General features: G+C 37.4%; 4 protein-coding genes and 1 non-coding gene across 5 annotated transcripts; 4 read left to right on the top strand and 1 right to left on the bottom strand.

Annotated features, from left to right (window-relative positions):
• Nucleotides 1-247: 247 nt before the first annotated feature.
• CBG28972 lies at nucleotides 248-320 on the top strand. The gene has a single exon. It is a non-coding gene (tRNA).
• A 136-nt stretch (nucleotides 321-456) lies between these two features.
• CBG20346 lies at nucleotides 457-4,641 on the top strand (the record flags this gene model as incomplete). Its single annotated transcript, XM_002646463.1, has 7 exons — nucleotides 457-683; nucleotides 874-973; nucleotides 1,469-1,717; nucleotides 1,976-2,195; nucleotides 2,584-2,799; nucleotides 3,227-3,651; nucleotides 4,477-4,641. 7 exons carry the CDS (start codon nucleotides 457-459, stop codon nucleotides 4,639-4,641), a joined length of 1,602 nt encoding a protein of 533 aa, XP_002646509.1.
• A 5,096-nt stretch (nucleotides 4,642-9,737) lies between these two features.
• CBG26622 lies at nucleotides 9,738-10,145 on the top strand (the record flags this gene model as incomplete). Its single annotated transcript, XM_045241323.1, has 1 exon — nucleotides 9,738-10,145. One exon carries the CDS (start codon nucleotides 9,738-9,740, stop codon nucleotides 10,143-10,145), a length of 408 nt encoding a protein of 135 aa, XP_045100330.1.
• Nucleotides 10,146-15,245: 5,100 nt separating this feature from the next.
• Nucleotides 15,246-17,334, bottom strand: CBG20343 (the record flags this gene model as incomplete). The annotated part of the gene is made up of 3 exons (XM_002646462.1): nucleotides 15,246-15,596; nucleotides 16,278-17,054; nucleotides 17,215-17,334. The coding sequence occupies 3 exons, from the start codon at nucleotides 17,332-17,334 to the stop codon at nucleotides 15,246-15,248; spliced, it is 1,248 nt and encodes a 415-aa protein (XP_002646508.1).
• A 1,479-nt stretch (nucleotides 17,335-18,813) lies between these two features.
• On the top strand, nucleotides 18,814-19,239 carry CBG26621 (the record flags this gene model as incomplete). Its single annotated transcript, XM_045241321.1, has 2 exons — nucleotides 18,814-18,869; nucleotides 18,984-19,239. 2 exons carry the CDS (start codon nucleotides 18,814-18,816, stop codon nucleotides 19,237-19,239), a joined length of 312 nt encoding a protein of 103 aa, XP_045100329.1.

The raw sequence follows: 19,239 nt of genomic DNA, 5'->3' as shown, positions 1-19,239 counted from the left end.
TAAGGGGGGACCCTTATGTGATTTTTTTCGAGAGCTCAAAATTTGGCTCAAAATACAGAATTTTTGACACCGGGCCTTCCGGGCCGGGCCCGGGCCTTGAAAATTTCCTCGGCCCGGGCAAGGAGNTTTACNAGTATGCTTTTTGAAGAAAACCCGTTTTCCACTTTCCCCTCTTCACCTCTCTCCCCCCTCTCTCCCTCGCCCACCACACCCTTCTTATACGACATGCCGACCCAGTTCTCCCGCCGCCCGGTTAGCTCAGTCGGTAGAGCACCAGACTCTTAATCTGGTTGTCGCGGGTTCGAGCCCCGCATTGGGCTTATGTTTTTTTTTGCTATAAATTGTCTGGAATCCTAGTGGGTTACGTGGATGACTTAGATTATTTATCTAGTTTTTTTAGCCAGCGCCCTCTATGACGTTGTCGGCATTTTCCCCTAGGATTTCTCTGTATTTCTTATGCTGAAGCCACCACCACTACTCGAAGAGCAACCAACACAGACGTACTCTCCAACGACGTCATCAGATGAGGGTGTGGAAACGGCGGTGGAACAACGATCGAACCGGGATGACGAGCCGAGGAGTATTCTGGAGATTTACACGCCGAAAATTCTGACGTCGATGGAGACGGTGGCGATGAGGAGGCGGAGAATGTGCCGGACACGATGTTGCAGATTTTTTTGCAGGTTCGGAAATCCAGAGATACTGTAAAACCTGTATTAGAAGGGCCTCCAAATTTCCAAAAAAAAACTGTCAACTTTGAGCTCAATTATCCCGGTTCCTAGCAGAGATATCAAAAAGTAACCAACTAACAAAATGTAGCTGAAAATTTGCTGAATATTTTATCATTTGAACAGATTTTGATATCTTTTACAGGAATCGAGATAATTGCGCTCAAACTGCGCGCTGTCGGCTGATTGCTATACCATCTTGCTTGCCCACTTTGAGATTAATTATCTCGGCTCTTATAAAAGATGTCAAAAATTGATTAACTGATAAAATGTTAATCATAAATTGAGCAATATTTTATCAGTTGACCACTTTTTCATAGCTCTTACAGTAACCTAGATATCTCAGGCCCAAGGTGCCGCGAGCTACGCTATTGCAGGTGGCGCGCTTTGAGCTCATTTATCTCAGCTCAAATAAGAGATATAAAAAAGTTGTAAATTGATAAAGTTGTAATCATAAAATTATCATTTTTTTATTTTTTGATGACTTTTTGATGTCTTTGACAGGAAATTAGATATATGCGCTCAAAGTGCGCACTGTCGGCAGGTTGCGTCACCACCATGCTGGCACATTTTAAGCTCAATTATCCCGGTTCCTAGCAGAGATATCAAAAAGTAACCAACTAACAAAATGTAGCTCGAAATAAGTTGAATGTTTTATCAACTTACGACATTTTCCTACCTTTTAAAGCAACCGAGATAATTGAGCTCAAATTTAGATTCCCAAACATTTCAATTTCCAGAGCCTCTTCCCATTTTTCATCGGCGGATGTGGTTCGATTGGTGCTGGCCTTCTGTTAACCTATGCCAACAAAGAGTTATCTCTGATCAAAGAAATTCCAGAATTTCTGGTCCTCATGCCACCTCTTCAAGGACTACGTGGCAATCTGGACATGACTTTCTCATCCAGAATGTCTACATTGGCTCATAAGGGCGCGTTTGCAGAGGAGGGAATTTTGATGAGGGTCAGGAGGAATGCAGCGGTGTCTGAGGTAGGGTTACTGTAGTGGAGAATATCGAAAAATAAAAAGGATTACTGTAGGAAAAAGATAAGAACGATTATGGAAGATGAACAATTTAGAAAATAAACGGTGTCTTAACTTTGAGCTCAATTACCTCGGCTCCTATGACATATATCAAAAATTTGTCAACTGATAAATTATTGATGATTTTATGATAAACATTTTAACAGCGTGCAAATTTTTGATATCTTCTGAAGGAACCGAGATAATTGAGCTCAAAATTTTCAGGCTCTCTCAATAGTCGTTTGCCTTGTTGCCAATCTCATCTCTCTATTCATCGTCCACCTCACACCAGCTCTTCGAGATTCTCAATCAGATGAATTCGCCAACTCAACTACAGTGTCCAATGACACTGATACTCGTGATTTGAGCAACATCGAGAGCTCAATGTTTCTAACTTCGTCGTCTATTCTATCTGTTGCCTTGAATTGTGCCATTTGTACGACTTGTGAGTGAATTTTCAAAAATTTTGAGCCAACTTATCTCAGTTCCTGTAAAAGATATCAAAAAGTGATCAACTGATAAAATATTTATAAATTATGATAAACATTTTGTTAGTTGACCACTTTTTGATATCTGTTACAGGAACCGAGATAAATAGGCTCAAAGCGAGTAGAGGGCGCCATAGAAAGCTCACTGAGTTTAAGCCAATTTATCTCGCTTCCTAAAAGAGATATCAAAAAGTGGTCAACTATTAAAATATTACTGATAATATGATAAACATTTTATCAGTTGACCACTCTTTTCTATCTTCTCTAGGAAATGAGATATATGGGCTCAAAGTTAACAGTGCATTTTTAGAGCATTAGATAGGAATTGGTTAAAACTTTTTATAGTTTTGTTCACAATTGTGTACTACGCGTGGAAGCATGACTACAACCCAGATAACATTGTTGCTCCACTCGGAGCCAGCATCTCTGATATGCTCACAATCGGATCAATGCTCTTTTTGTGCTATCTTCTGAGACCGTATGCTGGCTTTTCGAGTGCTCTTCCGAATATTATTATCAGTATTTCGATTTGTAGTATACCTGTTTGGATTATGTTGGGATGTAAGACTTTTTTAAAATTTAAAAATTCCAGAATTCAAAGCCTCAAAAATTTGAAAATTTCAAAATTTCAAAATTTCAGACCTTGTCAAAAATTGTCGAAAATTGTCAATTGTAGTTTTCATTTTTGGATTACTGTAGCTTTTATATGTTTCTGTAGGACTACTGTAGTGATTATTGTTACGGTATCTTTTTCGAATTCATGTTTAGTGTCTTCAGGATTACTGTAGCTGTAACTAGACTACTTTTGGATTATTGTAACTCTTTTTATTGCTGTAGCTTTTCTCGGATTACTGTAATTATCTTTTTTTCGAAAAAAAAAACTTTCAAACTTCTCGATTTTCTGAATTCCGGAAAATCAGCAAGTCCTAAATTTAAAAAAAAATTTAATTCAAAAATTGTCAAAAATTCAAAATTTCAAAATTTCCAGGGAAAGACGAAATGGCAGTAACAACCGCAAAACAACAATGCCTAACCCTAGTCTTCGCCTCGATAGTCTCCTGTTTAGCCGGATTAATTCAAAGTGAAGGAGCAATGACGTATCCCAATTATCCTGCATATCAAACTCTGATTTCTGGATTAGCGGGAAATCGAGGAGCAGTTCTAGCCTCTCGAATATCATCCTATCTGGAAATCCATCAAGAATCTGAGCTGGATTGGAAGCAGAGAGCAATCCCTTTCATCTACTATCGATCGGATTGTTCAGAAGCGCAGACCGCCCGTCTTTTGTTATTCACAGCGCTTCCATTTCAGATGTTCTTTGTTGGAATATCGACTGCGCTGTCTTTTGTATATGAGCCTGTTGAACTGGATTGGAAATTCTTCTTGGGTTATGCATTGGTGGTGTTGGTGCAGGTAACAAAGATCGGGCTTTGTTGGGGGTGGAGCTAAGGAATATGACTTCTTTGATTCTATGTATCTAGGTTACTGTTAGAGATATTGAAAAGTGGTTCACTAATAAAATGTTACTGATAATAAGACAAATATTTTATCAGTTGACCACTTTTTGATATCTTCTAAAGTAACCTAGGTACATAGGATCGACGAAACCATATTCCTCAGCTCCACCCCAAGAAAAAGGGGAAGGGCGCCATAAGAGTCTTGCTGACTTCAAGCCTATTTATCTCGGTTACTATAAGAGATATCAAAAATGTGTCAACTGATAAAATGTAGATTGACACATGTTTAATATTTTATTAATTTAAAATTTTTATATATTTTTTACAGGAACTGAGATAAATTGAGTCAAAGTTAATGTATATGGTGCTACCCTTTACAATGTGATTTTCCATCTTGAGCATATTTTTCTCGGTTCCTGTAACAGATATCAAAAAGTGGTTAACTGACAAAATGTTTATCATAATGTTAGAAACATTTTACTAGTTGACCACATTTTGATATCTTTCAGAGGAACCGAGATAACTTATATGGAAGAAGCTACCTTCCTCAGTTCCCAGGGGGAGGCGGCGCCAGAAAAAACCTTTACTGACTTTGAGCCTATTTATCTCGCTTCCTAGAGAAGATATCAAAAAGTAATTAACTGATAAAACATTTTTGATATTATGATAAAGATTTTATCAGTTGACAACTTTTTGATATCTTTCACAGCAGAGAAAAAAGTTAAGTCAAAATTAACTGTCACGAGTTCAATGGATTCCAATCTTACTATCCCATTTTCAGTCATTTACAATTCTCTATCTGGCCCAATTAATAGTGTTCACTCTCTGGAAATTCGGATTGGATCCGGATAATCATGCGATTCCACTACTGACTTCTGCGGCTGATGTTTGTGGATGTGGACTTTTGATTTGCCTGTTTTTAGTACTGGATAAGGCATTTGGGTGAGGAAATTTCAAAATTTTGAGGTTTTGAGATTCTGAGTTTTAAATTTTCAGATGCGTCAAGAGGATTGAATAGTCTCGGGATTTTCGTGATCTGTGAAAAATGGCTAAAAATCAATAATTCTAAATTATTAAATGATTGTAACAGTAATTGAATCTCTATTTGAATTTCTTTTCAACTGAACAATAAATGCAATTTTCTGTGTGTTTTTTTTTGATTTTATGAAATTCTGAACTTCTGAAATTCTGAAAATTTTGAATTCTGAGATTCAGAAGTTCAGAAATTCAGAAATTCTGAAATTCTGAAGTTTAGATCGGTCTAGGAAGTTATCTACCTCAAAAAGTGAAATTTACTACGTTCACTTCTGTGGGCTGTTTTTGGCATATATTCTGAAATTCTGAAATTCTGAATGTTTCAAATTCAGAAATTCAGAAATTCAAAAATTCTGAAATTCAGAAATTCAGAAATTGTTTATCATAAAATTTGCAACATTTTATTCGTTGACAACTTCTTCATAGCTCTCCCAGAAACCCAGATGAATTGGCTCAAAGTTTCGCTGCTCTCATTTTCTTATTTCCTCAAAAACCACTCACTACAACACCCGAAATACTCCTCATCGGTTTCATTGGAATAAAACGGGACATCTCTATAACATAATGCTCCATTTTCATGGTTTTCTTCATCAGAACATCCAGGGGAACCATCAGTACATGCAAACTTGAATTTTTCAAGTTCCCGCCAATTTCACAAACCTCCAGTAATCGATAGGTAGCTATTGATCTGGATAGTAAGAGATAAAACGTAAATAAAAGCAATTAAAGTTTTAAACGTGGGGGGACAGGAGATTTTTCGTAGTTTTTTTGTAGCTAGAGTATGCATTCTACCGTAACGGTGTACAACGCTTAATGTCACTCTGCGTACAGCTGTCGTCCTCGCCTTTATGTATGCAATCGGGCAGCGGCTTTCTCTTTGCCCGCGTGGCTCAGTCGGTAGCGGCGCCGCACCCTCAATCATCGCCCTCACAAGTTCAACTCCTCGAGGGGCATCTTTGAACGGAATTTCGAGAACATTATTTTTTCATGTCCCCCCACCTTTAAAATTCATCTTTTGGAAAGAGATTGTGTGAAAGAGAGAGTGCAAAAATCTTTATGATGGCTGAAAAAGTTGGCAGGTGGCAGCTGGCACTCGTGGACCGACTGAAGACATACTTTTGCTTTGCAAAGTTCACGGATTTTTGATTTTAAGAAGTAAGGGAAAATTCGAAAAAGAAATACTGAAATTTCTGAAATTCCGGAAATTGAAAAAATTCTGAGATTCCGAAACTCTGAAATTCTGAAAAATTCTGAAAATCTGAAAATCTGAAATTCGTGATTCTGAAATTTTCGATTTTGAATTCTGAGATTTTTAGCATATAGAGCAACAAATTTTTAACGCATTCTTGAAGATCCGGATTTTTTAAAGGCACTTTGGAAACGTATTGATATTATCCTGGTTTTAAAAAATTGGGTTACTGTAGTTTTCGTTTTGGGGCCTTTTTTCTTGTAAGGTGACAGGCATGATATCAAGTTTACATTTTTTTTTCAAAAAATTATTTACATTTTCAGAGTTTCAAAAATATTTTCAGACGTTGTAGTAAATTGGAAATTTACATTGGATGCTCTAATAGAATTTACATTGGATGCTCTAATCCACTCTATACTTGAACTTTGAGCTCAATTAACCGACAGCGAGCGGTGCCGACCCAAAAGCGCAAAATGTGAACCAATTATCTCGGTTCCTAAAAGAGATATCAATAAGTAATAAACTGATAAAATGTTGTTTATGTTATGATAAACAGTTTATTAGTTGAGACATTTTTAATATCTTTCATGGCAACTGAGATAATTGAGCTCAAAGTATGGGGTAGGCTTCCATTAGAGCATTTACAGTCAGACCCACTTTCGAATTTTAATTCTAGAAAAAAAACCCGTTTTGTATTTTTCTCTATACCCAATATTTTAGGTACCCATAGCTACTTTTTGGTCCCAAATTCCACATCTCCTCTGTCTGTATCCCATCAATTGTTCTCACCAACCTTCCCAAGAGCATAATACCATTATGCAAAACTACATAGACTCCTAATTGCTCCCTATTACCACTTCAAAAAGGAACAACGATGTCTGCTCGATGTGTCATCTAGATTATCACCCATCAATCTTCTTGAGCAGATGTGTCCATTGTTATGTTGCCTTTTTGAGATCATAAGATTTGATCTTTTTTTCCCGGGAGCACAGGTCTGTGTTAGGCAGACAGGAGGAGACAGTCGGAAAGAATAGAGAGTAGAAGGGAAAAGGGAATTTCAGGACATTTAAAGTTTTCAGAATATTGATGCCACTTTCAAATCGCTTATCTCGCTTTCTTGGATTTGGACGAAAAAGTTGTTAATTACAAAATTGAAGCTCTTGTCTTGTTCAGTATAGTCTGCAGGTTTCAGGCAAATCGAAAAATTCTGGACTACTTTTTTCAGGACTACGAAGTTGACTTTTTTCTTAGTGAAAAAGTAGAAATGTTTGTACTGAATTTGGTCGAAAAAACGACATAACATAATTAAAATTCTTCTTATCACTTTATCAACGGCCATATATGCAAAAAGGTATGCAACTGAAACACCTTTAAAATAGTGGCGATCTGGAAAATCGTCGTTTTTTATCAAACTTTCCTCTACCTCGATTTTTCACAGCTGTCTTTGAAATATTCCCATTGAAATGTCATACTTTATTTTGCCTGAATCACATTCTTCTGTTTATTTACCTTCTCACTATTCTTCTTTTTTCATCTAGGTGATCTGGATTTTCCCAAACTCACAGTCTTCTGTTATTTCAATCGACACCTGCGATCTTAATCCAATAGCAATATGATGTATGTGACGAATCAAGATGCGCTTTGAAGGAGTACTTAATAGCGACAGATCCCAGAAGAACAGATATGAAAACAATAGATGATTTGGCAAGGTGCAATGGAACCTAGATTGGCGAAAGAAGGGCATTTATAATTAAAAGTACACGGGACATGAAAGAATACATTCCTTGAATTTATATTCATATAAGCTCTTTGACATAATGAACTTGTGAGCCCAAAGACCGAGGTACCGCACCGCAACCACCGTAAACACTCTCATAGGAAAACCGTCAACTTTGAGCACATATATCTCATTTTCTGTAAGAGATATGAAAAATTGGTGAACTGATAAAATGTTTATCATCATATCAAAAATATTGTACTAGTTGATCGTTTTTTGATAGCTTTTAAAGGAACCGAGATATTTGGGCCTAAATATTGAGTGACGTCTTATTAGAGTGTTCACGGAAAATAAGCTACGCGGTTGGGAACTAGGACGACAGATGGACTGTATCTGAAGGATACAGTATATCTGTTCTACAGTGCCTGAATAAAAGAAATACGATTTTTGAGAATCTTATGATACGATTGATGGTCTAGAGTGCTGCCCGAAATTCCATCCCAAAATGACAATTTTAGTGGAAATTGGTCAACTTTGGGTGTCTACAAAAGTACTTATTACTGATCCGATTAGTTTGATAAATCCTGAAATTTTAGAAAAAACATAGAACTTCATTTTTGTAATTTACAACTTTTTTGTGCAAACACTTGCTGGAGAAAAAGGTCGCAATAAATTTGAGTGGTAATTTTGAAGCTTTTGAGATGTTTTCGGTTTATCACAAATTATCTTTTCATTGAGTGATTGGCGGGAAAAGTTTTCAACTACAAAGATGAAGTTCTATATTTGTTTTATAACATCTGAAATTTTCAGGTTAAACGGACAAGTGTACTTTGCTCTTGTAGATATCCAAAGTTGCCTGTTTTCGACAGAAATGGTCGTTTTGGGGTAGAATTCTGGCTAGTACTGTAGTTCTTAAATTTCTGAGAACCGTGAAAATTCAGAAAATTCAAGCTTTAGAATAATTGTGTCATTTTTTTGGAATCCTAAACATTTTTTACATTTTGGTTTTTCGAATCTTAGGGATCTTAAAAGTCCCGAATATCTTATCTATTTCTAATTCATTTCTCTTTTATCTGAATATTCATATTTTCTATTATTTCCACAGGAATCTTATCTTTCAGTTTCTCTCTACAGTAATCTTAGTCGACCCGCGAAATCCCATTCTTTGGATTGCTCTTGGGAAGAACCGCCTTTCCTTGGATCCCAGAGGGCGGAGTCTCGATGGGCGGAGCCAGGGGGTTGAAAGGGAATGGGGGTAGACGAACAGGATAGGTGTCAACTTATTCATTCATCTCGACCTTTTCCCTTTTTTGCATTTTCACAGATTTTTGATTCCTAGATATCTGGATTCCTAGATTCCTAGATTCTATGATTCTTAGATTCTCAAATTCCATGATTTTCTAGATTTTCTAAAATTTTCGAATTAACAAAATTCTGACTCCAATCCTTTAGATTCTTTGAGCTTACGATTCTTCTAAATCTGGTAACTATTCACCTCATTTCCCCTCCTTTTATGGTTTTTGGGTTTTTTTAAAATTCTAGGGTTTCTAGATTTTTTAATTTTCCAAACTCCGAATTCTTAGGGTTATAGAGTATTACTTAAGATTTCCTAGACTGGATCACTTTCTTCATCTTGAACTTCCTTTTTAAGTTTCGCAACTTCGCTCCAACGAAATTAGTTTCCTTCTTCCAGAACCTTCTTCCTCCTACTCCTTCACCCACCACCGCCACCATCATCATGTCCGTCTCCCCAACCACCACAACCTCCTCCCCAGTCTCCATGTCCCCACCCGGGTACCCTTACCCAGTCCGCGCCTACTTCAATTCCCGCTGCTTCCCCCAACCCTCCATCATCCCATCCTCCTACCAACTCACCATCGGCTCTCAATTCCACAAAGTCTGTCCCTTCCAAAATGTGCCCCTCTTTTCAGTCACCTTTAAGGGCCAAAAGTCCAAAACCTTTAATTTCTGCCCACAACTGCAGAAACTTGTCCCTCACAAGTGCAGTTGTGGGATCAGAGAGGAGGATTTGGTACCCTTGCATTCTCAGATGCATCGGGGACACCATGTCCTCTTCTGCAAAAATAAGGTGACTGAAAAAATGGAGACATTCATTTTTGACCAGGCAACTGGTTCACTTTGTGAGGTTGAAGATCCAGAGTTGGAATACCAGCCTCGCCCATTTTGCCCATTCATCGTCATCGGTGAAAATGGTGCAGTTTTTGTGAAAGAGGCGGAGAATGGATGGGTGAAGAAGGTGATCAACGCAGCGGGGACTAGAGTCATCCCAGCCCAGCCAGTGAAGATGATTCTGAAGGAGCATCCAACTGAGCATGTGGATCCTGAGGCGTTCCCACAGTTTTCCATTGAATCATGCTGCCACACTGGGTATGAATTCATGGCGTTCCGGGATAAAAGGACTCAGGTGATTGAGTGCAAGACTTTTGATGCACGGGTTGGAGAGTTCCAGGAGTTCAAGTGCAGGATGTGTCCGGGAACTTGGGGATAAGGAGAGGCTACGGCAGAGATAAGGATTGTTAAAGATGTAAGGGTTTGTTTGTTTTTTTTTGGGATTTCAAGATTCCACGAGGTTCGAATTCTCAGTTTCCAGTTTCGGGGTACTTACCGTAGTTTCTCTAATAGATTATCTCGGTTCCTATAAAAGATATCAAAAATCTGCCAACTGATAAATTAATTATCATTATGTCAGCTGTATTTTATTAGCTTATAGATGTTTGATATCTCTTATGGGAACCGAGATAATTGAGCCGAATTTGGCGCAATGCCGTCAGCGCTGTCGGCTGATGGCGTCACTACAAAGCTTTACCTTTAAGCCCAAATATCTAAGTTTCTATACGACATATCAAAAAATTATCAACTGGTAAAATTTTGCTGATAACATGATAAAACTTTTATCAGTTAACAAATTTTTGATATCTCATATAGGAACCGAGATAATTGAGCTTATAGTGTACGTATATGGTGGGCTTCTATTTGAGTGGTACGGTAGTTACATCACATTACAGTGTTCAAGATTTTCAACTACAAACTATAAAATTGTAAAATTTCAGATGGCTTGCTGACTTCAACTCCACCACCTTCATCCCCTCCATCCACGGCCACTAACCGCCAGCTACACCACATCTACATCACTATCTCACTGCCGATCTACTCCACATGACAAGGACCCTATATTTCTCTATATTACCTAACCCGTACCTTTTTCATATTGAAAAATCTAACCTATTTCTCCAAGGATCCTCTATTTCTCGATATTCTTTTACCATAACCATATTGTTCCCTACTACTGTAACCTGTACTTATTATTCTCAAAAACCTAGAATCAAGACTTTGCAGTCTTTTTTCTAGCCGAAAAACCAACAAAAAAAATCCCATCCCACCCCATACCGAATCTCACTCTTCATTGACCCCGTATTTTCTACGACATATCATATTTTTGTCATTATCCTTTCTTTTCTGTGATTACTGTAACATTTTTCAATGATACATATGAACTCGAATTTTTAAAAAATCGTTTGTTATATTTCGTATTTTCAGGCTTTTTTCAGCGATTTTTTTGGAGTTTTAAAGGTGGGGGGGACAGGAGATTTTTCGTAGTTTTTTTGTAGCTAGAGTATGCATTCTACCGTAACGGTGTACAACGCTTAATGTCACTCTGCGTACATCTGTCGTCCTCGCCTTTATATATGCAATCGGGCGTGCGCTTTCTCTTTGCCCGCGTGGCTCAGTCGGTAGCGGCGCCGCACCCTCAATCATCGCCCTCACAAGTTCAACTCCTCGAGGGGCATTTTTGAACGGAACATCGAGAACATTTTTTTTTTCATGTCCCCCCACCTTTAAGCGCTAACACAAGCATAATTGTAAGCATGCAATATAAAAAGATTTTTTCGCAATTTTCAATTTAAAAAAATGCTCATTTTTGGAGAAAATCGCAGAAAAATCGTTTTTTTGGTTACGGTAGTTTTCGTTTTGGGACCTTCAGTCACCGCCGCCGGCATTTTTCTTTCGTAACTTCTTTTTTAAGAATAACAACTGACTTTCTGTCTCTTTTGACCTGTTTTTTTGTATATTTTTCACTAGAAAAAAGTCGATGATTTATAAGAGAATGCGCCTTTAAATTGACTACGGTAGAACAATTTTTTTTTTCAAATTATCAGTTTTTATTCTAGATGTTTTGTCTACTTTTAGTATTGCTTGACTTCTGAACAAGGCTTCCATTCAGTCAGGAAATTTTGCCGGCCGACCATTTTCGCGCATTTGCGCGTCAACGTGTTTGCATACGCAGCATTGTATTTTACGACAAACTACTCACTAAAAGCCTCGTTTGTCGTAAAATAAAATGCTTCGTACGCAATTATAGCCATTTTAAGTAATGCGCAAAGGCACGAAATCGGTCGGCGCGCCGACGACGGCTGTCGGTCGGCTGGATCGGTGGTGCGAGTTTCGACCGACCAAAATGGAAGCCTTATATGACTCCTCTGGTCAGTGTGCCTTATCGACAAACGCCCTTTTCGATAAATTTATCGACAAAATTTTATCGATAAATTTATCGCTAGTTTTGTCGATAAAATTGCGATTTTTTTGTCGATAAGGCACACTGCCTCTGGTGCGCCCTCAAAAGAATACTGTAGTTGTTTTTTTTAATCATTGCTCATCGCATTCAACGCGCACATTCTACCGATTTTTGTAACTTTTTCCGACTGTTTCAGCTGATTTTTTTCATTGAGATACATGCATTTCCCCCTCTAAAACATCGATTTCAACCTAGAAATTTCCAGAAAAGTCTCTCAAAAACGTCATACACCGAAAAGAAAGAATTTGTTATCGAACATGTTTTCGAAGATGTGTTGAATATGAAACAAGTTGACGATATCGCTGGAAATGTCGAATATCATCAAAATATTCCATGGTATTGTCGGAATAAAAAAGTGACACTCGGTGTTTGCGTACTTTGATTCACGCCTCCCCCACCGACGTGTTCGACCCACTTGGGAGATCATCGGATTTAATGAGATTTTCATAGAAAATATGATCTCCAAGTGGGGCGCCAAAACACCACGCCGCACTTGCACAGCGATGGGCGGAGCGTCGGTGGGGGGAGGCGGGAATCAAAGTACGCAAACACCGAGTCTCACTTTTTTTATTGCGACAATAATACTATATTTAATGAAAAAGGGGTTACTGTTTGAAAAATATCGATTTTCAAAAAAAAAACTGTAAACTTGGTAAAACAATCGATTTACAAGACAAAAATTGAAATTTTCGGCTTTTCGCCTAGAATTTTGCCTAAAAATCGATTCTAGAATACATAATTTCATGAATTAACCCTGAAATTTGAACAGAAAAACCAAAATTTTTAGAAAAAAAATTCAGCGAAAAAACTGGGAATTTCGCGAATTTCAAAATTTTTTCCCCTGCAATTTGTTTCGAAATTTTTCGTTTTTCGTTTGAAGTTATAGTCTTAAGCTGAAATGCATTCGTATTATTTGTAAGAACATCCGGAAAGATTGCGCAAAATTAAAAATTTTGAGTCGAAATTTTTTTCCAGGAGTTTCAAATTTGTCGAAATTCGAACTTTTTCGCGATTGCACTGCGCTGTTCGCTGGGTCAGCGATCGCTTGAATGGTCAATCAACACTAAAACTTCTCCATCGACAAACAGTATATTCGGCAAACGAATCGAGGGAAAATATCAGTGTGAATACTCGGAAAACTATTCGGAATGGTATAAAACTGTGAAATGGGCCGATATTCAAGAATATCTGATCCATGGTAGTTTGACAGTGACGCTATTGGTAGAAATCGATGAAATGAGAGGTGTCGAAGCGAGAAAATTGAGAAATTTCGATGAAAAATCGATGAAAAAGTACTCGGATGTGTTGTTGGTGGTTGGAAATGAGGAGTTTTATGTTAATAAAATAATTGTTGGACGCTTTTCTCATTTTGTTCGGCAGAGCGCGGTTGCGCGGCGCCAAAATTCAAAACTTGGTTTTTTTCTTCGCTTATACAAAGTTTTTATTAAAATACAACATTAGACCTGTAAAAGTCATTTAGACCTGTAAAAGTGGAAAATTTTTAATAAAAATGTTTTTTTTTTTTGAAAAAATTTGAATAAATAATTTTTTTCAATGTTTGTCTTTTTTTTCGTTTTTTATTCAATTTTTGTAAATTTTACAGAATTTTTCAGCCATAAAAGTTACATTAGACAAAAATGGACATTGTTTCAAGCTATTATTCATTAAAACATTGAAAAAATTCAAAATATTTTTTCGAAATTGTTCTTTTTTTTTTGTCCAAACTGGCTATTTTTGCACTTTAAATGTCTGTTTTAGCCTAGAAAACCACTTTTATCAGCAAAAAATTTAAAAAAAAAACGACGAAATTCGGCGCATTTTTGCTGAAAACCCGACTTTTGAATTCCGGCGCCTCGCAAGCGCGCTCTACTGAACAAGTTTTGAAATTCGAGCTAAAAAGCGCACATTTTTCAGCACTTGGCCTCTCACTCCACCTATTTCGACTCTCTATTTCTCGGAAACTTCTCAGAATCCCAAAAGTCGATAATCGAGCTGAAGGATGTCGACCCGCGCGATTTTCAGACTTTTCTGGAACTTATCAATGGAGAATCCCCTCTAGACGACTTCATTGTAATCGATATTCTCAAATTATCCGATTTTTTCGGCTCGAAAACTGCGATTCGTCGATGCGAAGAGTTTCTTCTCGAAAAATCGAAAAAACCGCTCAAAGAGAAGTTTCATGCTGCGATTAAGTACAGTATGGATCGCTGAAAGTGCGGGAAATTCAAATTTTTCGTTTTAAAAAGCGAATTTTCAGGAAAAGTGCATTTCCAACATGAAAAGTGCCCAAGATTTCCTGTCGATTCTTCCGGAAAATGCACACGTTTTCTATGCCGACTTGTGGAAGGAATTGTTCCTAAAATCTCATAAAAGTCACTAATTAATTGGAATTTTGTCTTATTTTACTGTTTCTAGCATGAAAAATGGTTTTTTTTGGCTTGAAAAATTTAAAAATCCAGAATTTTTTGAAAATTTATTATGCTTGTCTGAGAAAAAAAAGGTTGAGACGCAGAGAAAAAGTGTCTGCGTCTCCACCGTTTGAGTGCTATTTAGGCTCTCCGCTTCGATATCACTACCGTATTCAGACTGCAAAAAATACTCTCTAACCTTTTTTATCTCAGACAAGCATAATACGATAGTTTTTTCCTACTTCACCTAATCCACTCTCTGCGTCAAAAGGGACCGTCTGCAACCAATTACTGTGAAAAATAATTATCTCATTGACAATGTGCAGCTATAGGGACATAATAATTAGGAAAGGATCTCATAAGAAATTCCTGAAAAGGCAAAAAAACTCCTAAACATAGCAAAATTTCGAAAAACATGCACAATAATACACTTTATGGGAATTCTAGGACAATTTCAGCAAATTGTGGGCAAAAATAGGGCAATTTGATGTGCAAAAATGGACAATTCGATGGGGAAAATGGGCAAAAAATGAGCAATTTTCTGGGCACTAAATTCACAATTTTTAGGCAAAATGGCAAGAATTTGACATAGAAAATGAAAAAAGAATTATTTCCACAACTTCTTGACGGACATATTCTTATCGGAATCCTTTTGCATCACTTTTCCAACAGCCATCTCGAAATCCTCTTGTGTAACATGAATACGTCTTTCACGGAGTGCAAACATTCCGGCTTCCGTACAAACTGATTTCACTTCTGCTCCAGATGCACCTGGAATCTGCTCAGCAATCTTGTCCATTCGAATTCCACGCATCAGATTCATCTTCCGAGAGTGAATCTTCAGAATCTGTGCACGTGCCTTCTCGTCTGGAGCCGGAAATTCGATTTTTCGATCGATACGTCCGGGACGGAGGAGCGCGGAATCCAGAATATCGATACGATTCGTCGCCATGATTACCTGGAAAAAATTAGTGAAGTGGAGTGATTTTAGCCAGAAAAAAGAGGACCAAAACCATTGAAATAGCCCAAAAATCCTAAAAATTGGACCAGAAATTAAAACCAAAAATTGAGTTTTTTGGGTCATTTTTCAGATTTTCTGAGTGAAATCTAGAATTTTCTAGGTCTCTAATTAGAGGTCAATTAGGTTAATTAGAGGGCGACTAAAGTGTTTTTAAGTGGAGAAATAAAGATGAAACTTTGGTGAGCAGCTTGGCTGGGGCGCCTTTGGCGCGGTCTTCGGTTTTTACAGATTCTCGAAAATTTCAAATTCCATTTTTCTTCGGAATTTGGTCGATTCGAAGTTGAATTTTGTGATTTTTAGGTAATTTTCACTCAATTTTTCATGATTTTCCGACCGTTTCCATTCATTTTTAGCCCAAAATTTCAAAGTTTCAAAAAATTTTGGCGAAATTGATGATTTCTAGCTCATTTTCATGCAAAATTCGTTGTTTTTTTCGCGATTTTTTAGCCACGAAAAATTAGGTCATGACCTGGAAAAAACGGAATTCCAGGACCTTGAGAGCGAAAAATCCAAATTTTTGTACTTTTTGGCTTTAAACACCTGGCGACTGTCACATTTTTAGCTCATAAAATCCATTTTCAAACCAATTCCATCTGATTTTTCGATATTTTCATTTACCTTGATGTTCTTGGTAGCCTCAAAACCATCCAACTGATTGAGCAACTCGAGCATTGTTCTCTGTACTTCAGAATCGCCACCACTCGATCCTTCGACTCTTGACGATCCAATCGAATCGATTTCATCCATGAAAATGATTGATGGAGCATGTTCACGAGCCATGACGAACAGTTCACGAACCATTCTAGCACCTTCTCCAATGAACTTCTGAACAAGTTCCGAACCAGAAACACGGATAAAAGTGCATTCAGTGTGATGAGCAACAGCACGTGCTAAAAGAGTCTTTCCAGTTCCGGGCGGTCCATAAAGAAGCACTCCTTTAGGCTGAGCAATACCGAGTGCATCGAACAATTCGGGATGTTTGACAGGCAATTCGATGACTTCCTTGATTTCTTTAATCTGTTTATCAAGTCCTCCAACCATTTCATATGTTGAATCTGGCACTTTTTCAACCATCATCAGTGATACCAATGGATCCACTTTATTCGGTAACACTTTATGAATCATATAGCTATCTGCTTTCATTGCAACCCGTGTTCCAGCTGTCATTTGAGACATATCCACCGATACAGAATCCACGTTGACAATGTATTTGCCGTCCGGATGACTCTTCACAAGTACTTTCTTTTTATCCATTGCTTTGCATACTTCTCCTACATGACTTGCTTGTTCATGCAATCTATTGATTTCTTCTTTCAACTGTCCCACCTTTCCATTCAACTCATTCTTCGATGCGCCCAAACGACGAATCGTTTGCTCCTTCTCACGCACTTGTTGCTGCAAAAAACCGATTTTTACGGGTGAATATGGCTTAAATCAATTTTTCGAGCCCAAAACCATCGAAAATAGGGATTTTTAAGGGTGAAAATTGCTGAAACAGCTGAAAACTCCACTAAAAAGGGTTTCAGACATTGAAAAAGCCGAAAAATCAATAAACCTCTGCCTCATCTAGCTTAGTTTTCCAGTACTGTCGAAGTGTGTTCTCGTTGGAATTCTCACTGATAGTGATAGTCCGCTCCTTTTTACGGGAATTTGGGAATGTTGGAGCTGGTTCCATGACGGGGTTTTTCGCTGGAAAATTTGAGATTTCTCGGGAGAAATTGAGATAAGAAATCAGGAGAAGGAGGTTTATAATTGGAAAAACGACACAAAGAGTACGAAAATTACAATAAGAGCCTCAAAATTTAGCTGGAAATCGAGGAAATTCGCCAAAAATAGTGAAAAATGGACCGAACTGAATTTCATGATTTTGGAGATCGATGAGCTGAAAAGCTACGCATTCTGTGAGAAAATGAAACAATAGATGTAGAAAAAACAGCTTTGAAGTTAAATATTTGCATGAAATGCTGAGAATTTTCGAAAGAAATTGTTAGAAACATTGAAAACCCAAGTATATAGATCTGATGCATTTTCGCTGGGAAAATCGAAATTTCGGAACTAAAATAGGACGAAAAACGCAAAAATCACGATGAGAAGCTGGTTATTTAACTGAAAATCGAGGAAGATTCAAGAAAATTTGAAGAAAAATGAGGTGGGCTGAATTTCATGACTTTTGAGATCAATGAGCTGGAAATTTGGGAACTCCGCATAGAAATTGAGGCAATAAACGAAGAAACCTAATTTTAATAGAGAAACTCAGAAAAAAAAAACTAGAAAATTCAACGAAAATCGGACAAAAACTCGCAAAAACACTGAAAAACGTTCCATGACAATACAGCCTGAAATTCCACTTTTCTAGGCAGAAAATTGGTTTAAAAATGATGAAAAATATGAGTTAGCAGCTAAAAATCTAGCTAGAAATCAAGAAAAAACTACGAAAAACCACGAAAATTGAGCAGAAATTGACTCAAATGATGACTAAAAATTCCGGAAAAACATTCAAAAATTCCCGGGTACGCAATTTGTCGTCAGTGTGTACTGTCCACAGTAACCTGGAAATTCTGAAAATAATTAGGGAGCAAGTCTAAAAACGACTAAAAACGCTGAAAATTACTAGAAAACATCTGAAAAATAAGAGATTTTTATAGAAAATAATTTCTCAAACCCCCAAACCGGTAATTTTTGCATTATTCGTATCTTTATCACTGATTAATTATCGTAAACATCGTAAACTTTGAACTTCTATATCTCCATTCCTGTTTAAGATATCAAAAAGTGATCAACTGATAAATTGTTTATCATAATATCAAAAATATTTTATCAATTGACAACATTGCGTTATCTTTCCCCGAAACCGAGATAAATTGAATCAAAGTAAGGTAACTTTTTCTCTCATTGTTGTTTCCCACGCCCTTCAGAAACTCCCCGAACCCAAATTCACTTCATTTTCCCATTATTCCAAACCCAGGTGTAACACACGGGTTACTGTAGAAAAGGAATTGGCGAGAGAGAGTGACATGTGAAGAGACGCAGACATCTAGAATGTCCCCGGTGGGCGGAGTTTAGATGCCCCACCTGGAAATGGGGGTATAAAAGGGACCAGAAGTTCTATTAGATACTCAATTCTTCATCTTGTCTTCAAAAATCAATATCAAAAATGTCTGGATTCTTCAATTTCGTTGGATTTGGAGCCGCTCAGGAGTCGAATGAAATGTAAGTTTTGTATTTTATTGTACTCATTAAACTTTATTAAATTTAGAACTATTCTAGCTAAATTGGCCAATTTTAAACAAGGAAATTTTTAAAAAATTATTTTTAAACTTTCAGTGCTCCGAAAATGGACGAAGAAGCCTTTGAATCCGGGGATTCGTCATTCGAAATGCTTGATTCTGGAGATGAGGCTTATGAGACTCCTGAAGGCTCCATCGCATCATCGTCAAGTTTTGAGAAGCTGTCCGAGGATTCTGGAGAGGAGGAGGAAGAAGAAGACGTCACCAATTTCGAAGTCATCGCTGCTGATTCTGCCGATTTGCTCACCCAGCTCAATGATTGGTTCCGTCAAGATATTGTTGCTCTAATTTAA

The sequence above is a fragment of the Caenorhabditis briggsae genome (assembly GCF_000004555.2).
Source record: "Caenorhabditis briggsae complete genome, chrI, whole genome shotgun sequence".
NCBI lineage: Eukaryota > Metazoa > Nematoda > Chromadorea > Rhabditida > Rhabditidae > Caenorhabditis > Caenorhabditis briggsae.
Note: the sequence above shows the minus strand (reverse complement) of the source record. Positions and strands in the feature narration are given on the sequence as shown.